General features: G+C 43.9%; 1 protein-coding gene across 2 annotated transcripts in view; it reads right to left on the bottom strand.

The window, feature by feature from the left end:
- Positions 1-16,387: 16,387 nt before the first annotated feature.
- The window catches only part of GOLPH3L (golgi phosphoprotein 3 like), a 43,783-nt gene continuing 34,035 nt past the window's right edge, over positions 16,388-26,135 (bottom strand). The window contains exon 5 of one of the 2 annotated variants that reach the window (XM_002759883.7): positions 16,388-19,062. In XM_002759883.7, coding sequence (XP_002759929.1) covers positions 18,635-19,062 — 428 coding nt within the window. In that variant the 3' untranslated portion in view covers positions 16,388-18,634. The remainder of the gene's footprint in view (positions 19,063-26,135) is intronic. The other variant, XM_078355568.1, reaches the window with a different exon arrangement.

Raw genomic sequence — 26,135 nt, forward strand, 5'->3', positions numbered from 1 at the left:
TCATGGTGTTTTTTTCCAGTTCTGTGAAGAAAGTCAATGGTAGCTTGATGGGGATAGTGTTGATTCTGTAAATTACTTTGGGCAGTATAGCCATTTTCACGATATTAATTCTTCCTAACCATGAACATGGAATGTTTCTCCATCTGTTTGTGTCCTCTCTTATTTCATTGAGCAGTGGTTTGTAGTTTTCCTTGAAGAGGTCCCTTACATTTCTTGTGAGTTGTATTTCTAGGTATTTTATTCTTTTTGTAGCAATTATGAATGGCAGTTCGTTCTTGATTTGGCTCTCTTTAAGTCTGTTATTGGTGTATAGGAATGCTTGTGATTTTTGCACATTGATTTTATATCCTGAGACTTTGCTGAAGTTGCTTATCAGTTTCAGGAGTTTTTGGGCTGAGGCAATGGGGTCTTCTAGGTATACTATTATGTCGTCTGCAAATAGAGACAATTTGACTTCCACCTTTCCTGTTTGAATATCCTTTATTTCTTTTTCTTGCCTGATTGCTCTGGCTAGAACTTCCAGTACTATATTGAATAGGAGTGGTGAGAGCGGGCATCCTTGTCTAGTGCCAGATTGCAAAGGGAATGCTTCCAGTTTTTGCCCATTCAGTATGATATTGGCTGTTGGTTTGTCATAAATAGCTTTTATTATTTTGAGGTACGTTCCATCAATACTGAGTTTATGGAGGGTTTTTAGCATAAAGGGCTGTTGAATTTTGTCAAATGCCTTCTCTGCATCAATTGAGATAATCATGTGGTTTTTGTTTTTGGTTCTGTTTATGTGGTGAATTACGTTTATAGACTTGCATATGTTGAACCAGCCTTGCATGCCCGGGATGAATCCTACTTGATCATGATGGATAAGTTTTTTGATGTGCTGTTGCAATCGGTTTGCCAGTGTTTTATTGAAGATTTTTGCATCTATGTTCATCATGGATATTGGCCTGAAGTTTTCTTTTCTTGTTGAGTCTCTGCCGGGTTTTGGTATCAGGATGATGTTGGTCTCATAAAATGATTTGGGAAGGATTCCCTCTTTTTGGATTATTTGGAATAGTTTCAGAAGGAATGGTATCAGCTCCTCTTTGTATGTCTGGTGGAATTCGGCTGTGAACCCATCTGGACCTGGGCTTTTTTTGTGTGGTAGGCTCTTAATTGCTGCCTCGACTTTGGACCTTGTTATTGGTCTATTCATAGTTTCGGCTTCCTCCTGGTTTAGGCTTGGGAGGACACAGGTGTCCAGGAATTTATCCATTTCTTCCAGGTTTACTAGTTTACGTGCATAGAGTTGTGTGTAGTATTCTCTGACGATGGTTTGAATTTCTGTGGAATCTGTGGTGATTTCCCCTTTATTGTTTTTTATTGCATCTATTTGGTTGTTCTCTCTTTTCTTTTTTATCAGTCTGGCTAGTGGTCTGTCTATTTTGTTGATCTTTTCAAAAAAACAGCTCTTGGATTTATTGATTTTTTGAAGGGTTTTTCGTGTCTCTATCTCCTTCAGTTCTGCTCCGATCTTCGTTATTTCTTGTCTTCTGCTAGGTTTTGAGTTTTTTTGATCTTGCCCCTCTAGCTCTTTCAATTTTGATGATAGGGTGTCAATTTTGGATCTCTCCACTCTTCTCATGTGGGCACTTATTGCTATATACTTTCCTCTGGAGACTGCTTTAAATGTGTCCCAGAGATTCTGGTATGTTGTGTCTTCGTTCTCGTTGGTTTCGAAGAACTTCTTTATTTCTGCCTTCATTTCATTGTTTATCCAATCAACATTCAAGAGCCAGTTGTTCAGTTTCCATGGAGCTGTGCAGTTCTGAGTTAGTTTCTGAATTCTGAGTGCTACCTTGATTGCACTATGGTCTGAGAGACTGTTTGTTATGATTTCAGTTGTTTTGCATTTGCTGAGGAGTGCTTTACTTCCAATTATGTGGTCGATTTTGGAGTAGGTGTGATGTGGTGCTGAGAAGAATGTATATTCTGTGGATTTGGGGTGGAGAGTTCTGTAGATGTCTATCAGGTCTGCTTGTTCCAGGTCTGAGTTCAAGCCCTGGATATCCTTGTTAATTTTCTGTCTGGTTGATCTGTCTAATATTGATAGTGGAGTGTTAAAGTCTCCCACTATTATTGTGTGGGAGTCTAAGTCTCTTTGTAAGTCGTTAAGAACTTGCCTTATATATCTGGGTGCTCCTGTATTGGGTCCATATATATTTAGGATCGTTAGCTCTTCTTGTTGTATCGATCCTTTTACCATTATGTAATGACCTTCTTTGTCTCTTTTGATCTTTGTTGCTTTAAAGTCTATTTTATCAGAGACGAGAATTGCAACTCCTGCTTTTTTTTGCTCTCCATTTGCTTGGTAAATCTTCCTCCATCCCTTTATTTTGAGCCTTTGTGTATCCTTGCATGTGAGATGGGTTTCCTGGATACAGCACACTGATGGGTTTTGGTTTTTTATCTAATTTGCCAGTCTGTGTCTTTTGATTGGTGCATTTAGCCCATTTACATTTAGGGTTAATATTGTTATGTGTGAATTTGATACTGCCATTTTGATGCCAGCTGGCTGTTTTGCCCATTAGTTGATGCAGATTCTTTATTTTGTTGATGCTCTTTAGCATTTGGTATGTTTTTAGAATGGCTGGTACTGGTTGTTCCTTTCTATGTATAGTGCCTTTTTCAGGAGCTCTTGTAAAGCAGGTCTGGTGGTGACAAAATCTCTCAGTACTTGCTTGTTTGCAAAGGATTTTATTTTTCCTTCACTTATGAAGCTCAGTTTGGCTGGATATGAAATTCTGGGTTGAAAGTTTTTTTCTTTAAGGATGTTGAATATTGGCCCCCACTCTCTTCTGGCTTGTAGAGTTTCTGCCGAGAGATCTGCTGTGAGTCTGATGGGCTTCCCTTTGTGGGTGACCCGACCTTTCTCTCTGGCTGCCCTTAGTATTTTCTCCTTCATTTTAACCCTGGTGAATCTGACGAGTATGTGCTTTGGGGTTGCTCTTCTTGCGGAATATCTTTGTGGTGTTCTTTGTATTTCCTGGACTTGAATATTGGCCTGCCTTGCTAGGTTGGGGAAATTTTCCTGGATAATGTTCTGAAGAGTATTTTCCAGCTTGGATTCATTCTCTTCATCACATTCAGGTGCACCTATCAAACGTAGGTTAGGTCTCTTCACATAGTCCCACATTTCTTGGAGACTTTGTTCATTTCTTTTTGCGCTTTTTTCTCTAACCTTGGTTTCTTGTTTCATTTCATTGAGTTGATCTTTGACTTCTGATATTCTTTCTTCTGCTTGGTCAATTCGGCTATTGAAACTTGTGCATGCTTTGTGAAGTTCTTGTGTTGTGTTTTTCAGCTCCTTCAATTCATTCATATTCCTCTCTAAGTTGTCCATTCTTGTTATCATTTCCTTGAATCTTTTTTCAAGGTTCTTAGTTTCTTTGCATTGATTTAGAACATGTTCTTTTAGCTCACAGAAGTTTCTCATTATCCACCTTCTGAAGTCATATTCTGTCATTTCGTCACACTCATTCTCCGTCCAGCTTTGTTCCCTTGCTGGTGAGGAGTTTTGGTCCTTTGTAGGAGGCGAGGTGTTTTGGTTTCCAGTATTTTCCTCCTTTTTGTGCTGGTTTCTTCCCATCGTTGTGGATTTATCCACCTGTCGTCTGAGTAGTTGCTGACTTTTCGATTGGGTCTCTGAGTGGACGCCCAGATTGTTGATGATGAAGTATTTCTGTTTTCCTTCTAACAGTCTAGCCCCTCTGCTGTACGACTGCTGAGGTTCACTCCAGGCCCTGCTTGTCTGGGGTACACATGTAGCAGCTGTGGAACAGTGAGGGATGCTACCAATTTCTTTCTTTTTTTTTTTTTACTCTCTTTTTTTTTTTTCTTATTTTTTAAATTGCATTTTAGGTTTTGGGGTACATATGCAGAGCATGCAATACAGTTGCATAGGTACACACATGGCAGTGTGTTCTGTTTGCTTTCACCCCTTCACCCACGTTTTGCATTTCTCCCTAGGCTATCCCTTCCCACCTCCCCCTCCCACTGGCCCTCCCCTTTTCCCCCCAATAGAGCCCAGTGTTTAGTACTCCCCTCTCTGTGTCCATGTGTTCTCATTTTTCATCACCCGCCTATGAGTGAGAATATGTGGTGTTTCATTTTCTGTTCTTGTGTCAGTTTGCTGAGAATGATGTTCTCCAGATTCATCCATGTCCCTACAAACGACACGAACTCATCATTTCTGATTGCTGCATAATATTCCATGGTGTATATGTGCCACATTTTCCCAATCCAGTCTATCATCGATGGGCATTTGGGTTGATTTCAGGTCTTTGCTATTGTAAACAGTGCTGCAATAAACATTCATGTGCATGTGTCCTTATAGTAGAATGATTTATAGTCCTTTGGGTATATACCCAGTAATGGGATTGCTGGGTCAAATGGAATTTCTATTTCTAAGGCCTTGAGGAATCGCCACACTGTCTTCCACAATGGTTGGACTAATTTACACTCCCACCAACAGTGTAAAAGTGTTCCTTTTTCTCCACATCCTCTCCAGCATCTGTTGTCTCCAGATTTTTTAATGATTGCCATTCTAACTGGCATGAGATGGTATCTCAATGTGGTTTTGATTTGCATCTCTCTGATGACCAGTGACGATGAGCATTTTTTCATATGATTGTTGGCCTCATATATGTCTTCTTTCGTAAAGTATCTGTTCATATCCTTTGCCCACTTTTGAATGGGCTTGTTTGTTTTTTTCTTGTAAATCTGTTTGACTTCTTTGTAAATTCTGGATATCAGCCCTTTGTCAGATGGGTAAACTGCAAAAATTTTTTCCCATTCTGTTGGTTGCCGATTCACTCTAGTGACTGTTTCTTTTGCTGTGCAGAAGCTGTGGAGTTTGATTAGGATGCTACCAATTTCTTCTTCTGCTATCTTTGTCCCAGAATGATGCCCACCAAAGGTCAGTCTGATCAGTCCCTTTTGAGGTGACTCTTTGGATATACAGGGGTCAGGGCACTGCTTGAGGAGACGGACCGTACTTTATAGGAGCTCAAGTGCTGAACTGTGAGCTCCATTGTTCATTCAGGGCTGTTAGGCAGGTGTGTTTAGGTCTGCTGCAGCAGAACTTATAAATCCCCTTTTTTTTCCTCAGATGCTCTGTCTCGGGGAGTTAGGGCTTTCTTTATGAGTATCCGTTGCACTGTCCTGCCCAGCTAGGAGGCAGTCTAGTCACTATTTGCCTGCCGAGGCTCCGCCCTGCTGCCACGGGGTCCGCCCGGTTGTCCGTGGGCTCCGCCCTGCTGTCGTGGGCTCTGCCCTGTTGGCTGAGTCTCTGTTATGGTGGGTTGCCTTGGCAACAGCAGGCTGCATCAGCAATGGGAGTGTACTTCAGTAGGTGCGGAATGCCTCGGTAGTGGCGGACGCCCCTCCCCCACCGAGCTGCACCGTCCTGGATTCAGCTGTGCCCACAGTGAAACTCTCAACCCCGAGCGTTTCGAATTGCATTTTGTTTGTCCCTGTGGGGGTGGGACCCGCCGAGCCTGATCACCTGGCTCCCTGCCTCAGAGCCCTTTCTCTCTTTTTTTTTTTTTTGAGTTGAACAGTTGACTCTCTCCCAGGTGTTTTAGTCGCCTGCTGAAAGGGCACCGGGATCTGTGTGATTTCCCATGCAGTGACCCACTGCACCGGCTCAAATATTGCTTCCTGGGAATCTCCTGGTCTGGCTCTCTGTCCAAGTCCCATTTAATCAGATGGATATGCTAATCTGCCCTCCCTAGGCCGGGCGCGGTGGCTCACGCCTGTAATCCCAGCACTTTGGGAGGCCGAGGCGGGTGGATCCCGAGGTCAACAGATTGAGACCATCCTGGTCAACATGGTGAAACCTCGTCTCTACAAAAAAAAAAAAAAAAAAATCTGCCCTCCCAAATGTCAGATTGCTGGTTTAACAGGGCACCCAGACCAGCGCATTTTGTGCGTGGTGCCGCTGTGCTGTGGCACCGGCTGAAGTGGCTGTGCAAGCTGAGAGGGCTGCACTGGTGTCCCATGTCTCTCCTACACCTGGGAATTTCCCCGTTCTGTGGGCAACAAAGATCCATCTGGAAATGCAGCTAGGACTCACCCTCTGCGCCTTCACTGAGAGCTGCAATCCTGAGTTGTTCCTACCATGCCATCTTGGAAATCCCCCCCATTCTTATTTTTGAGATGAAGTTTTGCTCTTGTTGCCCAGGCTGGAGTGCAATGGCGTGATCTCAGCTCACCCAAACCCCTGCCTCCCAGGTTCAAGTGATTCTCCTGCCTCAGCCTCCCGAGTAGCTTGGATTACAGGTATGTGCCACCATGCCCGGCTAATTTTGTATTTTTAGTAGAGAGAGGGTTTCTCCTTGTTGGTCAGGCTGGCCTAACTCCCAACCCCAGGTGATCTGCTGGCCTTGGAGTCCCAAAGTGCTGGGATTACAGGTGTGAGTGACTGCACCTGGCCTATTTTTATTTTTAATAGAGACAGAGTCTTGCTGTGTTGCCCAGGCTGATCTCAAACTCCTGAGTTCAAGCAATCTTCCTGCATTGGTCTCCCAAAGTGTTGGGATTATAGGTGTGAGCCACCATGCCTGCCTCTCTTCAGATTTCTACTTTCTCTGTCTCCCCTCCTCATTCTCTCTCCCTTTCTCCTTTCCTTTTTTCCCTCCTTTCTCCTCTTCCTTTTACTTCTTTTTTTTTTTTTTCTAAAGATGGGGTTTCACTATGATGGCCAGACTGGTCTTGAACTCCTGACCTCGGGTGATCCACCCACCTTGGCCTCCCAAAGTGCTAGGATTACAGGCGTGAGCCACTGCGCCCAGCCCTTTTTACTTCTTTTTAGATGGCCTAGATCTTTCCTTCCCAATTTCTTTTCCTTTTTCTTTCTAAGCTTCTAAGAAGCATTTTTTTCTCAAGTGTTCCCCAGTCTAAGCCTTTCCATGTATCTGCAAAAACTCTGTTAAGATGAAATTAGTCACATTCCTGTGGTCCTAACTACTTGGGAGGCTGAGGCGGGAGGATGGCTTGAGCCTGAGAGGTTGAGGTTTCATCACATTGGCCAGGCTGGTCTTGAACTCCTGACCTTAAGTAATCCACCTGCTTCCCAAAGTGTTGGGATTACAGGCGTGAGCCATGATGCCAGGCCGTACACTGCGTGCTTGGGGAAGGCCTGAGGTATCTGAGCAGAAATCTGCATGGGGCGTGAGCCAAGCAGTTATCCGGAGAGAAACCGGTTCAGTCAGGCAGAGGGAAGAGCAAGTCCAAAGCTCCTGAGGCAAGAGCCTATTTTTGGTGTATTTGAGAAACAGCAGGAAGGTCAATGTAGCTAAAAGCCAGAACAAGACAGGAGATACAGGCAAGGATGAGATTGTTCTTGGCTTCTTAGCTTCTTAGGTCATGGTAAGAACTTTCTTTTTTTTTTTTTTTTTTCTTTCTTTTTTTAGACCAAGCGAGTCTCTGTCGCCAGGCTGGAGTGGTTCAGTGGTATGATCTCTGCTTACTGCAACCTCTGCCTCCTGGGTTCAAGTGATTCTCCTACCTTAGCCTCACAAGTAGCTGGGACTGCAGGTGCCGGCCAACATGCCTGGCTAATTTTTTGTATTTTAGTAGAGGTGGGGTTTCACCATGTTGGCCAGGATGGTCTCCATCTCCTGATCTCGGGTGATCTGCCCACCTCGGCTTCTCAAAGTGCTGGGATTACATATGTGAGCCACTGTGCCTGGCTGAGGTCATGGTAAGAACTTTAGATTTTAGTTTTTGTGTGATGGGCAGCCATCAGATGGTGTTGAGCAGGGAGTGACACAAAATTATTTAGGAATTGCTGGGCACAGTGGCTCACACCTATAATCCCAGCACTTTGGGAGGCAGAGGCGGGTGGTTCAGGAGATCAAGAGATCGAGACCATTTTGGCCAACATGGTGAAACCCCATCTCTACTAAAAATACAAAAATTAGCTGGGCATGGTGGCAGGCACCTGTAGTCCCAGCTACTCGGGAGGCTGAGGCAGGAGAATTGCTTGAACCCGGGAGGTGGAGGTTGCAGCGAGCTGAGATCGCACCATTGCACTCCAGCCTGGCACCTGGCGACGGAGCGAGATTCTGTCTCAAAAAAAAAATTATTTGGGAATTAAACTGATCTTTCTGCTGCTCCATGGGGATGAAGAGTGGAAGTGGTAGCAGGAAACCAACTGGTCTTTTACAGCAGTTCAGGTGAGGGATGACAGTGACTTAGACTAGTGTGTGGTAGCTATGGAGATGGTTGAAAATGGCCAGATGTGGGATCTGTTTTAAAGGTACCACCAACAGCATTTGTAGACTCAAGAATGATTTCAAAGTTTTTGCTCTGAGCAACTAGGTGAATGATGACCTTGTTTACTGAGACAGGGAAGCCTTAAGTAGAAGGTTGAGGAGGGAAAATATAGATTTTGCTTTGGATACTTTATATCCTACATAGGCCTATTTAAAAATAGTTACCAGGTCCATCAGCTGATGGATAAACTATGGTATATCCATACATTGTAATATTATTTGGTAATAAAAGTAAGTGCTGGGCACAGTGCCTGACGCTTATCATCCCAGCACTTTGAGAGCCCGAGGCAGGTGGATTGCTTGAGGCCAGGAGTTTGAAACCAGACTGGCCAACATGGTGAAACCCTGTCTCTACTGAAAATCTGAAAATCAGCCAAGCATAATGGTTCATGCTCTAATCCCAGCTACTCAGGAGGCTGAGGCAGGAGGAGACCTTGAACCTGGAAAGCAAAAGTTGTAGTGAGCCAAGGTTGCACCACTGTACTCCAGCCTGGGCAACAGAGCAAGACTCCATCTCAAAAAAGAAAAAAAGAAAAGAAAAAAGAAGTACTGATGCCTGCTACAACATGGATGAGCTTTGAAAACAAGTCAAAGAGGCAGTCAAGGCCAGGCACAGTGGCTCATTCTTGTAATCCCAGCACTTATGGAGGCCTAGGCGGGTGGATCACCGGAGGTCAGGAGTTCAAGACCAGCCTGACCAACATGGCGAAATCCTGTCTCTATTATACATCCAAGAAAAGCTGGGCATGGTTGCGGGCCCCTATAATCCCAGCTACTCAGGAGGCTGAGGCAGGAGGAGACCTTGAACCTGGAAAGCAAAAGTTGTAGTGAGCCAAGGTTGCACCACTGTACTCCAGCCTGGGCAACAGAGCAAGACTCCATCTCAAAAAAGAAAAAAAGAAAAGAAAAAAGAAGTACTGATGCCTGCTACAACATGGATGAGCTTTGAAAACAAGTCAAAGAGGCAGTCAAGGCCAGGCACAGTGGCTCATTCTTGTAATCCCAGCACTTATGGAGGCCTAGGCGGGTGGATCACTGGAGGTCAGGAGTTCAAGACCAGCCTGACCAACATGGCGAAATCCTGTCTCTATTATACATCCAAGAAAAGCTGGGCATGGTTGCGGGCCCCTATAATCCCAGCTACTCAGGAGGCTGAGGCAAGAGAATCACTTGAACTGGAAGGTGAAGTTTGCAGTGAGCCGGGATCGCACCACTGCACTCCAGTCTGGGTGACAGAGCAACACTCCGTCTCAAAAAATAAAAAAATAAAATAACTAAAAGATAGGCTGGGCATGGTGGCTCACACCTACAATCAACAGCACTTTGGGAGGCCAAGGTGGATGGATTGCCTTGTTTGAGACAAGCCTGACCAACGTGGTGAAACCCGGTTCTCTATTCAAAATACAAAAACTAGCCGGCTGTAGTGGCAGGTGCCTGTAATCGCAGCTACTCAGGAGGCTGAGGGAGGAGAATTGCTTGAACCTGGGAGATGGAGGTTGCAGTGAGCCAGGATTGTGCAACTGCACTCCAGCCTAGGTGAGTGAGACTCCATTTCAAAGAATAAAGACTCGTGTTTTATTATTTTGAGCATTTAAAAAGTATTTGTTGGCCAGGCGCTGTGGCTCACGCCTGTAATTCCAGTATGTTGGAGGCCCAGGTGGCTGGATCACTTGAAGCCAGGAGTTTGAGAGCCTCCAGCCTGGCCAAAATGGTGAAACCCCATCTCTAGTAAAAATACAAAATTTAGCTGGAAGTTGTGGTGCATCCCTGCAATTCCAGATGTTCAGGACGCTGAGGCAGAATGGCTTGAACCCGGGAGGCGGAGGTTACAGTGAGCCGAGATTGTGCTATTGTACTCCAACCTGGGTGACAGAGACTAGGTCTCAAAAAAAAAATTTTTTTTTTTTTTAGGTTGGGCATGGTGGCTCACGCCTGTAATCCCAGCACTTTGGGAGGCCGAGGTGGGCGGATCACGAGGTCAGGAGATTGAGACCATCCTGGCTAACAAGGTGAAACCCCGCCTGTACTAAAAATACAAAAATTAGCTGGGCTTGGTGGCGCATGCCTATAATCCCAGCTACTGGGGAGGCTGAGGCAAGACAATCGCTTGAACCCAGGAGGTGGAGGTTGTGGTGAGCCGAGATCGCGCCATTGCACTCCATCCTGGGCAACAAGAGCGAAACTCAGTCTCAAAAAAACAAGAAAAAAAATTTTTGTTCCAATCAACTTTTGCAGATTGAATGTTAAGCCTTTTATATATTCATAATGTTCCTGAGAATCTGTTTCGCTCTTCTGTTATCTTCCCCTCCTCAATCATACCCATTTCTTTTCTTTTCTTTTTTTTTTTTTTTGAGACGGCGTTTCGCTGTTTTTACCCAGGCTGGAGTGCAATGGCACGATCTCGGCTCACCGCAACCTCCGCCTCCTGGGTTCAAGCAATTCTCCTGCCTCAGCCTCCTGAGTAGCTGGGACTACAGGCACGCACCACCATGCCCAGCTAATTTTTTTTTATTCATATTTTTAGTAGAGATGGGGTTTCACCTTGCTGACCAGGATGGTCTCGATCTCTTGACCTCGTGATCCAACTGCCTCAGCCTCCCAAAGTGCTGGAATTATAGGCGTGATCCACCGTGCCCGGCCTATCATACCCATTTCTTCTTCCCTACTTCCCAGAAGAAAAAAATATCTACTTTGGATCAATATAAATCAGTTTAACCTAACTTATTTGAGACTTTTTGGCCGCTGCTTAGGGGTTCAAAGAGAAGCTGAGGTGATAGAACTAGGGGGAAAGAGTTATTTTATTATTTTTATTTATTATTATTATTATTTTTTGAGATGGAGTTTCACTCTGGTTGCCCAGGCTGGAGTGCAATGGCGCCATCTCGGCTCACTGCAACCTCTGCATCCTGGGTTCAAGCGATTCTTCTGTCTCAGCCTCCTGAGTAGCTGGGATTACAGGCATCCGTCACCATGCCTGGCTAATTTTGTATTTTTTACTAGAGACCGGTTTTCTCCTTATTGGCCAGGCTGGTCTTGAACTCCCGACCTCAGGTGATTCGCCCTTCTTGGCCTACCAAAGTGCTGGGATTACAGGTGTGAGCCACCATCCGGGCCTAAGAGTTATTGTTAAGGCTAACCTACAAATATTTTTAGGTATTTTTATGGGTTTAAATATCCATAAATCTTTGAAGAACGCTCACTTTCAGTTAAGAATGAAACATTTCAATAAATCTGAAATACAAGAAAAATTTTGGATTAAAATTTTTCTCATCAAATCAGGAAAATGTTATACAATCTATTGGATTGACTTTATGTAGCAGAAGCATGGATTCAGTCAAGAAGCCCTTCTAAAGGAATAGAAGGCCCTAGATTCCCAGGTAAGCTTCTGAAGCAAATTCAGATAAAATCTACTATTGGGCCAGGTGCGGTGGCTCACGCCTATAATCCCAGCACTTTGGGAGGCCGAGGCAGGTGGATCACGAAGTCAAGAGATCAAGACCATCCTGGTCAACGTGGTGAAACCCCGTCTCTACTAAAAATACAAAAATTAGCTGGGCATGGTTGTGCACGCCTGTAGTCCCAGCTACTCGGGAGGCTGAGGCAGGAGAATTGCTTGAACCCAGGAGGCGGAGGTTGCGGTGAGCCGAGATCGCGCCATTGCACTCCAGCCTGGTTAACAAGAGCGAAACTCCATCTCAAAAAAAAAAAAAAAAAAAAAAATCTACTATCATACTTTGGGAGGCTGACTTAGATTGAGAAAAACAAAGTGATGGCCAAACTATTTATATTCTGGGGGAAACTTCTACAGAAAAGATGTCTGTCTTCAGAGCTCTTAGGGAGTATTTAGTTTTCCCCTGTGGTTGAATTTGCTTTCTACAATCTGGAATGCAAAGGGAAACTAATACAGTAAGTGAGCTGGGCTGCTAGAAGGAGATTTCTGCCAGCAAGTAACTCTGCTTGACTTGCATTCGTGAAAATATTACTGCTTTCTGGCAGAGATGGCTCCCTCAATTATCAACAGAAAGTCACGCTTCGGTTAGGCGGTGGCTCATGCATGGTGGTGTGGAGGCCAAGACAGGAGGATTCCTTGAGCCCAGGAGTTTGCGACTGGGGTGGGCAACATAGGGAGACCCCCCTCATCTCTACAAAAACAAAAAAAGGCATTTTTGGTTTGTCTCTTTCCAAATTACACAGACCACTTGGAACTCACTGAGGAGCAAAATCAGACAGACCAAGGCTTTGAGAAGAATAGTGGACACAGAAACAAAGAGTACATACACACGTAAGAGACAATAGAAAAATATAAAAAAGCCGGTTAGGTGTGGTGGCTCACGCCTGTAATTCCAGCACTTTGAGAGGCTGAGGCAAGTGGATCACCTGAGGTCAGGAGTTCGAGACCAGCCTGGCTGACATGGTGAGACCCCCGTCTCTACTAATAATACAAAAATTAGGCGGGCATGGTGGCACAAGCCTTTAATCCCAGCTACTCAGGAGGCTGAGGCAGGAGAATTGCTTGAACCCAGGCGGTGGAGGTTGCGGTGAGCTGAGATCGTGCCACTGCACTCCAGCCTGGGCAACAAGAGTCAAACTCTGTTTCAAAAATAAAAAATAAAAAAGCAGTGTTACCTAACATTTTAACATTAAAATAAAACACATTTTGGAACTCATAGGAGTGCCACTTATGGGCATTTTAGCTGTGTGGCAAAAAGGAAGAACAAATTTGATCTGTTTGAATCTAAATGATAGTTTTGTTATAATGTCAGAAAGCATGCATGCATACAAGACGGTGGAATATATGAAGTGTTGAAAGACAAAAACAAGCCACCAACCTACAATTCTTTTTGTTGTTGTTTTAGAGATGGGGCTCTGGCTACACTGCCCAGGCTGTCTTGAACTCCTGGCCTCAGTGATTCTCCTCCTTTGGCCCTCCAAAGTGCTAGGATTACAGGTGTGAGCTGTTGTGCCCGGCCCAACCTTTCCAGTTAAATTATCCTTCAGAAGGATAAATAGACATTCTTAGACAAAAACCAAGGGAATTCAGGTCCAGCTGACTTGCTCTGTAAGAAATGTTATTGAGAGAGGAAAAATGGTACGTAGGAAACTCAGTTCTTTTTATTTTTGAGTTTCGCTTTCACCCGGGCTGGAGCTGAGTGACTCAATCGCGGCTCACTGCAACCTCCGCCCCCATGTTCAAGTGATTCTCCTGCCTCAGCCTCCCCAGTAGCTGGGATTATAGGAGACCATGCCTGGCTAATTTTTGTATTTTTAGTAGAGATGGGGTTTCACCATGTTGGCCAGGCTGGTCGTGAACTCCTGACCTCGAGTGAGCTGCCTGCTCAGCCTCTCAAAGTGCTAGGATTACAGGTGTGAGCCACTGCACCTGGCCAGAAACTCAGTTCTATATAAAGAAAAGCAACTGGAAAGGAATAAATAAAGGTAAACAAACAACAAAAAAGATTTAGCCTGTCGTGGTACAAGTGCCTGTAATCACAGCTATTGGGGAGGCTGAGGTGGGAGGATCCCTTGAGGCCAGGAGTTCGAGGCAGCCTATGAAAGTGCCCGTGAACAGCTAATGCAATCAAGCTTTGGCAACAAAACATGACCCCATCTCTAAAAACAAGAGCTGCCAGTTTCGAAATCCTGTTTAGTTTACAACTGGAATATATTCTCTTAGAATATTTTCTGGGCTGGGTGCGGTGGCTCATGCCTGTAATCCCAGCACTTTGGGAGGCCGAGGCAGTGGATTACCTGAGGTCTGGAGTTAGAGACCAGCCTGGACAACATGGAGAAACTCCATCTCTACTAAAAATATAAAAAAAATAGGCCGGCCTCGGTAGCTCACGCCTGTAATCCTAGCACTTTGGGAGGTTGAGGTGGGTGGATCACCTGAGGTTAGGAGTTCAAGACCAGCCTGGCCATCATGGTGAAACCTCATCTTTAAAAAAATATATATGAAAAAAAAAATAGCTGGGTGTGGTGGTGGGCACCTATAATCCCAGCTAGTCAGGAGGCTGAGGCAGGAGAAATGCTTGAACCTGGGAGGCAGAGGTTTCAGTGAGCCAAGATTGTGCCATTGCACTCCAGCCTGGGTAACAAGAGCAAAACTCCATCTCAAAAAAAATTTTTTTATGTGAAAAGTACACACTTTCATAAAATTCTAGCACAGCACCAATTATTTTGTACATGTTGTTTCCTCTGCCTAGGTTAGCCTCTGCTCTTCCCTCTTAGCCTGAAAAGATTCTTTGAGACTTTAAAAAACTTTTTTAAAAATAGAGACAAGGTCTTGCTATGGCCGAGGCCAATCTTGAACTCCTGGACTCAAGTGATCCTCCCACCTTGGCCTCCTAAAGTGCCGATTTGCACTATGTCTTCAGGCAAGCCTCATTACCTGAGTTTCTTCCTCCCTCCCTTTCTTTTCTTCCCTTCCTTCCCTCTATCCCTCCCTTCCTCCCTTCCTTCCTTCCATCCTTCCTTCCAGGCTAGAGTGCGGTGGGACTATCTTGGCTCACTGCAGCCTCCACCTCCTGGTTCCAGTAATTCTCCTGCCTCAGCCTGCTGAGTAGCTACAACTACAGGCAGGTGCCGCCATGCCTAGCTAATTTTTGTATTTTTAGTAGAGACGGGGTTTCACCGTGTTGGCCAGGCTCGTCTCAAACTCCTGACCTCAGATGATCTGCCTGCCTGGGCTCCCAAAATGCTGGGATTACAGGCGTGAGCCACCACGCTCCGCCACTTGAGTTATTCTTTTTTTTTTTGAGACGGAGTTTCGCTCTTGTTGCCCAGGCTGGAGTGCAATGGTGCAATCTCAGCTCACCACACCCTCCACCTCCTGGGTCAGGCAATTCTCCTGCCTCAGCCTCCCAAGTAGCTGGGATTACAGGCACACGCCACCATGCTCAGCTAATTTTTTTGTATTTTTAGCAGAGACGGGGGTTCACCATGTTGACCAGGATGGTCTCGATCTCTTAACCTCGTGATCCACCCATCTTGGCCTCCCAAAGTGCTGGGATTACAGGTGTGAGCCACCGCACCTGCTCTGAGTTACTCTTTTTGAGAGAGTTTTGCTCTTGTTGCCCAGGTTAGAGTGCAATGGTGCAATCTCCGCAAAATCTTGCTTCAGCCTCCCGAGTAGCTGGAATTACAGGCATGTACCACCGGGCCCAGCTAATTTTGTATTTGTATTTGAGACTGGGTTTCTCCATGTTGGTCAGGCTGGTCTCAAACCCCCGACCTCAGGTGATCCACCTGCCTCAGCATCCCAAAGTGCTAGGGTTACAGGAGTGAGCCACTGCGCTGGGCCGAGAGTTTCTTTAAAATGCAGCTTCCTCCTAACTCCAGAGACTGAGTCACTAGGATCTGCATTTTAGCAGAGTACCCTTCTCTCACACACACACAATTTTGGTGGAATGGTCTTTGCAATACACTTTGAGGAACATTGTATAAATCTTGACTTAGGGAAACAGTACTTTGTTTAAATAAAAATATTAGAGAAGTATAAAGGATCCCAGGTAGCTTCATACTGTCAAGCTGCCATCCTCAAATTCCAAACTATGGTCTAGTGAAAAAAAAAAGTATAAATAATCCTAGTAAACAAATGTATTATTGTCCCTAGTGCTGTAGACAGTCTAAAGACAGGGAGAATAAGCCAATTATAAGCACACCTACATTTTTACATGTTACCTCTATTATAGCCAGGTATGTCACCTACGCTGGGAACTTACGACTTTCAGCTCCTAGATAAATGCAGGTGTCATATGCAAGTAGATACTGGTAGGACAATCATATTCATGCTCTTCATGGTAACAATGGTATAATTGGTTAATTTATTTTGATTGAGATGGAGACGCTATTTAGGCTCTACAGAATTAGCTGGTGTTCATCAGGTCAGCTTTGATGTGTCCTGCCCCTCAGCCTATGCATGTTATAATTGTTTTTGTATCTCTCATTTCTGCATAGGATAAAACAGGCTGGTATGCTAGCGTAAAGGGGGAGGCATTACTAGCCTTGTGTAGAAAGTCCTTATTTCCAGTGAAAACAAATTCAGTTATAAAATTGTGCACAGACAGACCAGAGAGCTGATAATTGATCTTTATTATACAGAAATGTGAAGACCATATGCGTTAAATGAGGTGTTTGGCAGTGAGCACTATGCAGATTCAAACTGAAGACATCTTCGTCTTATTGAGATATAATATAAAAATAAACACTAGGAGTTGCAAGAAAGAACTCAATTCAACTTCTATCCCCCAGTCAAGCTAAAACTTTCCACAGGAAAACCTGGTTTCAATTCATGCCGAATTGTTCAAGGAAAAGAAAAAGCTAACTCAGGTGGAGACAACACATGGACCAGCTTTTGTACTATTCGAGAGCCAGACTAATATTCAGCCTAATATTCAGCTCTATTCAGCCTCACATTTAGAGTTTGTTTCCCATTACAATTTATATCTCTATTCACCTAAGAGATACCTAAAGGGAAAAACAAAAAAATATGTTAATTGAGTCGGGGAATTTTTGTGAACTAAGTAGATTTGGCAGAGGAGATAAATGAATAAATCATTCACTGAATTACTTTAATCAGGAGGATTTAATGTCAGGTCTGGGTCATCTGTATTAGCCCTCTGACAGCCTGTTATTCTGTAATGGTCAAGAGGCATATCCCACTACAGTGTAATAAATGCGCAGCTCAGTGCCCATCCTCCTCATATCCTTAAATACTGGACTTGATCCCATTACAGTGTAATAAATGCGCAGCTCAATGCCCATCCTCCTTATATCCTTAAATACTGGACTTGATCCCACTACAGTGTAATAAATGCGCAGCTCAATGCCCATCCTCCTTATATCCTTAAATACTGGACTTGATATCAGCATGCTTTTGACACCAAGTTAGCCCTCTAAATAGGATCTTTCTTAATAAAGCTTCTCATTGCCCTCACTACTGAAGTGAAAAACTTATTAGAGATTTGGCCAGAATCTCCGAAACAAGACTGAAACAAACAAGACTGATGACTAGAGCACATCTGTGTATTAAATACAGACAAAAATACTCCCAGAACCCTTAAATACAGACAGACTTGATCAATTTACGTAGGAAGCCAAAAACAGGAAAGAAAAAGCTCTGGAGCTCAGATATACTGATATATTTACCAACTGAAACTTACAATTCCTTCAATTCAGTCAGAGCAGAGACATTTAAAGTAGCTGGAGGGGCAGGTGCAGTGGCTCATGCCAGTAATCTCAGCACTTTGGGAGGCTGAGGTGGAAGAACTGCTTGAGCCCAGGAATTCAAGACCAGCCTGGGCAACAAAGCGAGACCCCGTCTCTATTTAAAAAAAAAAAAAAAAAGAGCTCAGTATGGTGGCATGTGCCTGTAGTCCCAGCGAGTTGGGAGACTGAGGCAGGAGGATCCCTTGAGCCCTGGAGGTCAAGGCTGCAGTCAGCTGTGACAGCACCACTGTACTCCAGCCTGGGCAATAGAGCAAGACCCTGTCTCAAAAAAAAGTGGACTGGGGGAAACGGGACAGTCATGTACTCCAAAGACGGAAATTTCCATGCCACCTCCCTTCCTCCCTTACAAATTCTAATGTTGACTGCATGAACGAGGTGTTGAGACAGACTTTTTTTCCTTCATTTAGACTTTTGCCTTAGTGAATAAGGGCACAAGATAAAGCTAAGAGGGATGAGAGAATGTATTTTTGGCTCCAGGACTTTGAGGTCCAGTTATTTGAATCTGGGACATTCTCATTAGGTTGTTAGAAAAGGAAAGATGAGAAAATCACTAGCAGGATACACAATTTCAGAGACCATATGCTACAAAAATTAGTTTTGTTTCTCATTGCTCCTTATTCAGCGACAGTTATTTCAAAAAGTTACATTATTTAGCAGAGTCTGAGAGACAAAGACTGTGAAAACATGTATTTAAGATAGAAAATAAACTTAGAAAAATATAATAGATGGTTTGCTTTTTATCTCCTTCACATTCTGTAGCTGGAGAACTCTAAATCCCCTTTAGATATTTCTGTTTATCCAAAAGCATACTGTTGAAGCTAAACCAAGAAATGGGAGGAAACGTTCACTGGGGGTGTGTGTGGGTTCTCTCAGTTTATTCACCTATGGAGTGGAAGTGTGGGGAGAAACAAGGTCTGCTCTTAATGGCCAAGGTCTGTGGAGAAGCCCAGAAGTTGCTCTCTCCAAATCACAAGTCTGATTCAAGAAAAGGAAACAAAAATGATGAAAACATCTCATCACACAAAACTCAGTGATGAGGTCTCTGACAGTCACCAGCCAGCAGGGGAAAAGGAGAAACCCACCTGCGGGCTTTAAGATTTATTGAAGGCTGCTAGCACAGCCCAGATCATCTCTGTGGCACTAGGCTTTGTCCCTTCCACTTCGGGGTCCAGTTCTACTAAGTCCTTGGCTCGATTCATTGCCACATCATACTTGTCATCTGTCAGAGAGGAGAAGACATTCTCTAGCACATCAGAGGAGTGGGCTAGCACCAGGAGCGCTAGTGTTCGCTTGTCCATACGCTGAGGATCATTTACCCACCGCTCTAGTACGCTGTCTTGAAGCTTCTTCACTAGCCGCTGTTTCTCTGTTGTGTTGGTCACTGGATGAGTAGTCATGTCAAAGAGCAGGAAATTCTGCTTCTCGGTGGTCAGAATACCCTTCTCTACTAGGTTCTTCGCAATGCGCTCTCGTACGTTTCTCAGCTGGTACTGTAATTTGAAGGGGTTCCAGGTCTCGCCTATGAGAAAAAAGAAGTAGGACATAATGAACAGAAAGAGAAGAGCAGAATGAAAAACATAGTTATTTGGAACCTTGAATGGTTAAAGTGTTTAAAAGCATAATCTTTATTCATTCCTCAATTCATTAATCTTTAGTCCTTTAAAATCTGGTTTTGACTCCAACCATATTTCACATTAAACCAGCTTCAAAAAATGTCACCAAAGACTTCCCTATTGCTAGAGCCTACGGACTTTATTTCTGTTCTTATGTGACCTCTCTGCGACACTGTAAATTCTTTATGTATTTTTGAAATTCTCTTTAGGACAGTAGTCTCTCCCAGATGATTTCTACTCTGTATTGCTATTTGCTGTGAAGCTGAGAGGACTGAGGTTCTCTCCTCTACTTGTGGAGCATGAGCTCTATCCCAGGCCTGGTAGGCTGACAATACTGACTTCAATTGCTCCCATTCCAGCTTGTTCATAGATTAGAGTCTGAAACAGAAAAGGCAAGCCAAGAAAACCAGGGGCTAACACCTTTCTTTCCCGGCACTTACTCATAGAGCAGGAGGGTATCACTCTAGGAGAAGTGGGCCCTCGTGCAGAAGTTCTGCCCAGGAGGGAAGGCAGGCCTGAAAAATGAGGAGCTACAAAACTCTGCCTGAGAGGACGCACTTTATTTGGAACACAGTGTGGAGAATTCTGTGCCTAAGGGTGTTGAAAACCATAGAGATCTTGGTGGAGAGCAATTACGAGGGTGCTGCTACCTCTATGATACTGGTATGAAAAACCCAAATGGTGGCCAGGCCCGGTGGCTCATGCCTGTAATCCCAGCACTTCGGGAGGCTGAGGTGAATGAATCACAAGGTCAGGAGTTCAAGACCAGCCTGACCAACATGGTGAAATCCTGTCTCTACTAAAAATACTAAAATTAGCTGGGTGTGGTGGCAGGTGCCTGTAATCCCAGCTACTTGGGAGGCTGAGGCAGGAAAATCACTTGAACCTGGGAGGCGGAGGTTGCAGTGAGGTGAGACCGCACCACTGCACTCCAGCCTGGGCAACAGAGCAAGACTCCATCTCAAAAAAGAAAAGAAAAACCCAAATGGCAAAGCCTCCAGACATTTAACAGAACCAGAGAGAGAGAAAGCCAAGAAAAGCCCTTCTGGAATCATGACCAACACAAGGGTTGGGAAGACTGTGTGCCTGCACCAGGCTGAAAATCCATCAGGAGCAATCAGAGCAGGAGGTAGGGCTTGACTTGAGAGTATTCCCCAGGCCACATGCAGATCCATTAACAAAGGGTGAATACTTCACTGGCACCAAGGGCTAAAGCGCAACCCCTGACCAAACACTGGCTGGACAATAAGCTACTCTAACTCAGAGGCAACTCCTAGGAAGCTACATTAAAAAAAAAAAAAATGGTGGTGCATGGACGTGGTGGTGCATGGACGTGGTGGTGCATGCCTGTAGTCCCAGCTACTCAGGAGGCTGAGGCAGGAGAATTGCTTGAACCCGGGAGGCGGAGGTTTTGGTCAGCCGAGATTGCACCACTGCACTCCAGCCTGAGTGACCGAGCAAGATTTCATCTCAAAAAATGAAAAATAAAAATAAAATTTAAAAAATCTCATGCAGCCCTGGTATATGTCCAAGGATGTACTCTCTCTCAGAAGAAATCAGAGAGGGAAATTCCAAGCTGCTGGTTCCTCAATGAATGTGGGGCAAAATGTAAACTCTCTGATTTGTGATAGCTGTGTCAAAATCACACACACACATTCAACAGTAAAGGATAAAAAAAAAATCTAACTGGCTGAAGGGTCTTAAGCACAACCTTTGACTAGTAAGTGGCTTCTGCGGACCCACTGGCAACACATAGGGAGCTGGGCCAAAAGATAAAAACAAGAAAATATGAGCAGTGACATCAGAGGCCGCACACGACAAGAGAAACAGACTTCAGAGAGCTGCTGCAGGCAAGTCACCAAGTAAAGAAACAACGCACTAAGCAAACAACACAATGAAACTCTAGCGGGAAGCAGAAACCAATATAGCAGGTGTTCCCAAGCCCTGGACCATGGACTGGTACTGGTCCGTAGCCTGTTAGGAACCCAGGCGCACAGCAGGAGGTGAGCCATGGGTGAGTGAAGCTGAGCTCCGCCTCCTGCCAGATCAGCAGTGGCATTGGGTTCCCATAGGAGTGTGAACCCTATTGCGAACTGCACATGGGACGGATCTAGGTTACACATTCCTTGTGAGACTCTAATGATAATACACTTGAATCATACTGAAACCATCCTCCCGTCCCCAACCCCAGTGGAAAAACTGTCTTCCATGAAACCTGTCCTGGTGCCAAAAAGACTGGGGACAGCTGCAGTATAGTATCCAGAGGTGCACAATCTATTATCTAAAATGTCCAGTTTTTGACAAAAGAGTATGAACTATACAAAGAGTAAATTGTGACCCACTGACCCAGTCAGAAGAAAAAAAGCACGCATGGAAACCGCTTTCGAGAACACTGAAATGTTGGACTTTACAAAGACTACAAAGCAGCTCTTATAAATACATTCAAAGACCTAAGGGAAACCATGACTCATCATATAGAGAATATCAATAAAGACAGAAATTACAAAAAAGAACCATTTAGGCCAGGCGCGGTGGCTTATGCCTATAATCCCAGTACTTTGGGAGGCTAAGTGGGCAGATCACTTGAGCCCAGGAGTTCAAGACCAGCCTGGTCAGCATGGTGAAACCCCATCTCTATTTAAAATACAAAAATTAGCCAGCTGTGGTGGGTGCCTGTAATCCCAGCTGCTCGGGAGGCTGAGGCAGAGATTGCTTGAATCTGGGAGGCAGAGGCTGCAATAAGCCAAGATTGCGCCACTGTACTCCAGCCTAGGTGACAAAGCAAGACTCCATCTCAAAATCCCCCTCAACCCCCTGAAAAACCAAAGAAATCCTAGAGTTTAAAGGTACAACAAACAGACTGGGCTTGGTGGCTCACATCTGTAATCCCAGCACTTTGGGAGGCCGATGCAGGTGGATTACTTGAGGTCAAAAGTTTGAGACCAGCCTGGCCAATATGGCGAAACCCCATCTCTACTAAAAATACAAAATTAGCCCGGTGTGATATTGTGCACCCGTAGTTCCAGCTACTCGGGAGGCTGAGGCGGGAGAATCACTTGAACCCAGGAGTCGGAGGTTGCAGTGAGCCAGTATCGCAGCATTACACCCCAGTCTGGGTGACAGAGCAAGACTCCAAAAAAACAAAACAAAAAAACGTACAACAAACAGAATGAGAAATTCATTTAAGGATCTTAACAATAAATCTGAGCTGGCAAAAAAAGAATCAGCAAACTTAGAGAGAGATCAAAGGGATGGTGCAATATGAAGGACAAGGAGAAAAGAGAATGGAGAAACATCAACAGACTCAGAGAAATGTGAAATATCATCAACCTGACAAACATACATAAAATGGAAGCACCAGAAGGAAAGGAAAGAGGCAGAAAAAATCAGGAAGTAATGGCTAAAATTTTGCCAAATATGATGAAAAACACTCAACCACACATTTGAGAAGCTCACTGAACTCCAAGTAGGATGAACACAAAGAGACCCATATAACATCAGAGTAAAAATGTTGAAACCCAGAGGTAAATGGAGAATCATGGAAGCAGAAGAGAAAAATGACTTATCACATCATACTGGAACTTTGATAAGCTTAACAGCTAACTTCCCATTAGAAAAAATGCAGTCCAGAAGAATGAGTAGACTTACTCAAAGTGAGGGTAGAAACTATTAGCCAAGAATCTTATAACTGGCAAACTATCTTTCAAAAATGAAAGCAAAACAGGTGTGGTGGTGTGCGCCTATAGTCCCAGCTACTCAGGAGGCTGAGGCAGGAGAATCACTTGAACCCAGGAGGTGGAGGTTGTGGTGAGCTGAGATCACACCACTGCACTCCACACTGGGTGACTGAGTGAGACTTTGTCTCAAAAAAAAAAAAAAAAAAAAAAAAAAAAAGGCAAAGAAAAATTTCTAAAAAATAAATACATTCCTAGATCAAATATATCTGAAAGACTAATGCCTGTAATCCCAGCACTTGGGGAGGCTGAGGTGGGTGGATCACGAGGTCAGGAGTTCAAGATCAGCCTGGCCAAAACAGTGAAACCCCATCTCTACTAAAAATACAAAAATTTAGCCAGGTGTGGTGGTGGGCACCTGTAATCCCAGCTACTTGGGAGGCTGAGGCAGGAGAATCACTTGAACCTGGGAGGCAGAGGTTGCAGTGAGCTGAGATCGCACTATTGCATTCCAGCCTGGGCAACAGTGTGAGACTCTGTCTCAAAAAAAAAAAAAACTGAAAGAGTTCACTCCTAGTAGACCTGCCTTATAAGAAATATTAATACTAAAAACTAAAGGGAAGTTGTTAAGGCTGAAAGCAAGACATACCAGACAGTAATTTGAATCCACATGAACAAATAGTCAAAGTAAGTAATGATAGTATAAATACTTCATCTCTTAAATGATTTATAAAGCAATTGCACAAAACAATATTTATATAATTGTTATTGCTGAGTTATAACTTAAAAAAAAATTTAAACTTTTATACAAGGTTATAACAGAAATGTAATAATGGCACAGAGAAAGGGTAGGAAAAAAGTTGTACTGGAGTACAGAAAATGACACCAGATGGCAACTTGAATCCATTCGAAGAAATGAAGAAAACCAGAAATGATAAATAAGAAGGTTAATATAATAAACTCTGTGGCCAGGTGCGGTGGCTCAAGCCTGTAATCCCAGCACTTTGGGAGGCTGAGGCGGGTGGATCACGAGGTCAAGAGATCGAGACCATCCTGGTCAACATGGTGAAACCCCGTCTCTACTAAAAATACAAAAAATTAGCTGGGCATGGTGGTGCGTGCCTGTAATCCCAGCTACTCAGGAGGCTGAGGCAGGAGAACTGCCTGAACCCAGGAGGCGGAGGTTGTGGTGAGCCGAGATCGTGCCATTGCACTCCAGCCTGGGTAACAAGAGCAAAACTTCGTCTCAAAAAAAAAAACACAAAAAAACAAAACTCTGTAAGAATATATTTGTGTTTTCTTCTCTTCTTTAAATAGTAATTATAACAATGAATTGTTGAATTTGTAACACATATGGATGTAATACATCTAACAATATTGGCATGGAGGCCGATGCCTGTAATCCCAGCACTTTGGGAGGCTGAGGTGGGCAGATTGCTTGAGCCTAGCAGTTTGAGACCAGCCCAGGTAACGCAGTGAAACCTTATCTAAAAAAAAAAAAAGCCCAAAAGCAAAAAAAAAACAAAAAAAAAGAAACATATAGCAATATTTACAAAAAAAGAGGGAGAAGGAATAGAGTTATATAGAAGTTTCCTTGGAATTAAACACTGTATACATTTTATACCAATTAAACGTGGCATAAAATCTATGAAAGTAGATTTTCATAAGTTAGGATGTATATTATAAGCCCTAGAGCAACCACTAAGAAAACAGCACAAAAATAACTTTAAAATCATTAAAGGAACAAAAACATTACACTATAAATATCCACTACATAAATTTACTTTATTAGAAAATATTCACTCAATCCAAAAATGGCAGCAAAAAAGAAACAGAAGAATAAAAATGAAAAAGGGAGATACATATAAAGGGAAAAATGGCAGATAAAATTCAACGATATCAGTAATAACATTAAATGTGAATGAATTAAATACTCCAAGCAAAAGATACAGACTATCAGGCTGAATGAAAAAAAAAAAAAAACAAAACACAAGAAATGATCCAACTGTATGCTGTCTACAGAAAACACACTTCAGAGTCAAAGATACAAACAGGTTGAAACTAAAAGGATGGAAAAAGATTCAAATGTTCAGTTTTCAACAACAACAAAAAAATCGTAAGACATACAAAGAAATAGGAAAGTATGGCCTATTCAAAGGAATAAAATATATCAACAGACTATATGTTGCATTTACTGGAGAAAGGCTTGAAAGCAATATATATATATATATTTTTTGAGACGGAGTCTTGCTCTATCACCAGGCTGGAGTGGAGTGGTGTGATCTTGGGTCACCACAGCCTCAACCTCCCCAGCCCAAGAGATCTTCCCATCTCAGCCTCCTGAGTAGCTGGGACTACAGGCAGGTACCACCACGTCCAGCTAGTTTTGTTTATTTATTTATTTGAGATGGAGTTTCGCTCTTGGTGCCCAGGCTGGAGTGCAATGCGCGATCTCTGCTCACAGCAACCTCTACCTCCTGGGTTCAATCGATTCTCCTGCCTCAGTCTCCAGAGTAGCTGGGATTATAGGCATGGGCCACCATGCCTGGCTAGTTTTGTATTTTTAGTAGAGACGGGGTTTCTCCATGTTGGTCAGGCTGGTCTTGAACTCCCGACCTCAGATGATCTGCCTGCCTCGGCCTCCCAAAGAGCTGGGATTACAGGCATGAGGCACCGCGCCCAGCCTGTTTATGTTTTATAGCGACGAGGTCTCACTGTTGACCAGGCTAGTCTCAAATTCCTGAACTCAAGTGATCTTCCCACCTGGGCCACCCAAAGTACTGGGATTACAGGTGTGAGCCACCATACTCGGCTACAATGGTCTTTTTTTTTTTGAGACTGAGTTTCACTCATATTGCCCAGGCTGGAGTGCAGTGGCACAGTCTCCACTCACTGCAACCTCCACCTCCCAGGTTCAAGTGATTCTCCTGTCTCATCCTCCCAAGTAGCTGGGATTACAGGTGCCCGCCACACACCCAGCTAAATTTTGTATTTTGTAGAGATGGGGTTTCACCATGCTGGCCAGGCTGGTCTTGAACTCGTGACCTCGGTGATCCACCTGCCTTGGCCTTATAAGGTGCTGGGATTACAGGTGAGAGAGCCACTGCACTCAGCCACAACTATCTTAAAGATGCTCAAAGATAAATAAAAATATGGTCAAAGACAGGAAAATGATGTATGAACAAAATGAGAATATAAATAAAGAGATAGAGAAAGGGACCAAAAGGAAATTCTGGAGCTAAAACTTATAATAACTGAAATAAAAAAATACACTGGAGGGGCAGGTGTGGTGGCTCATGCCTGTA

Source organism: Callithrix jacchus, chromosome 18 (assembly GCF_049354715.1).
Source record: "Callithrix jacchus isolate 240 chromosome 18, calJac240_pri, whole genome shotgun sequence".
In the NCBI taxonomy this organism is placed as follows: domain Eukaryota; kingdom Metazoa; phylum Chordata; class Mammalia; order Primates; family Cebidae; genus Callithrix; species Callithrix jacchus.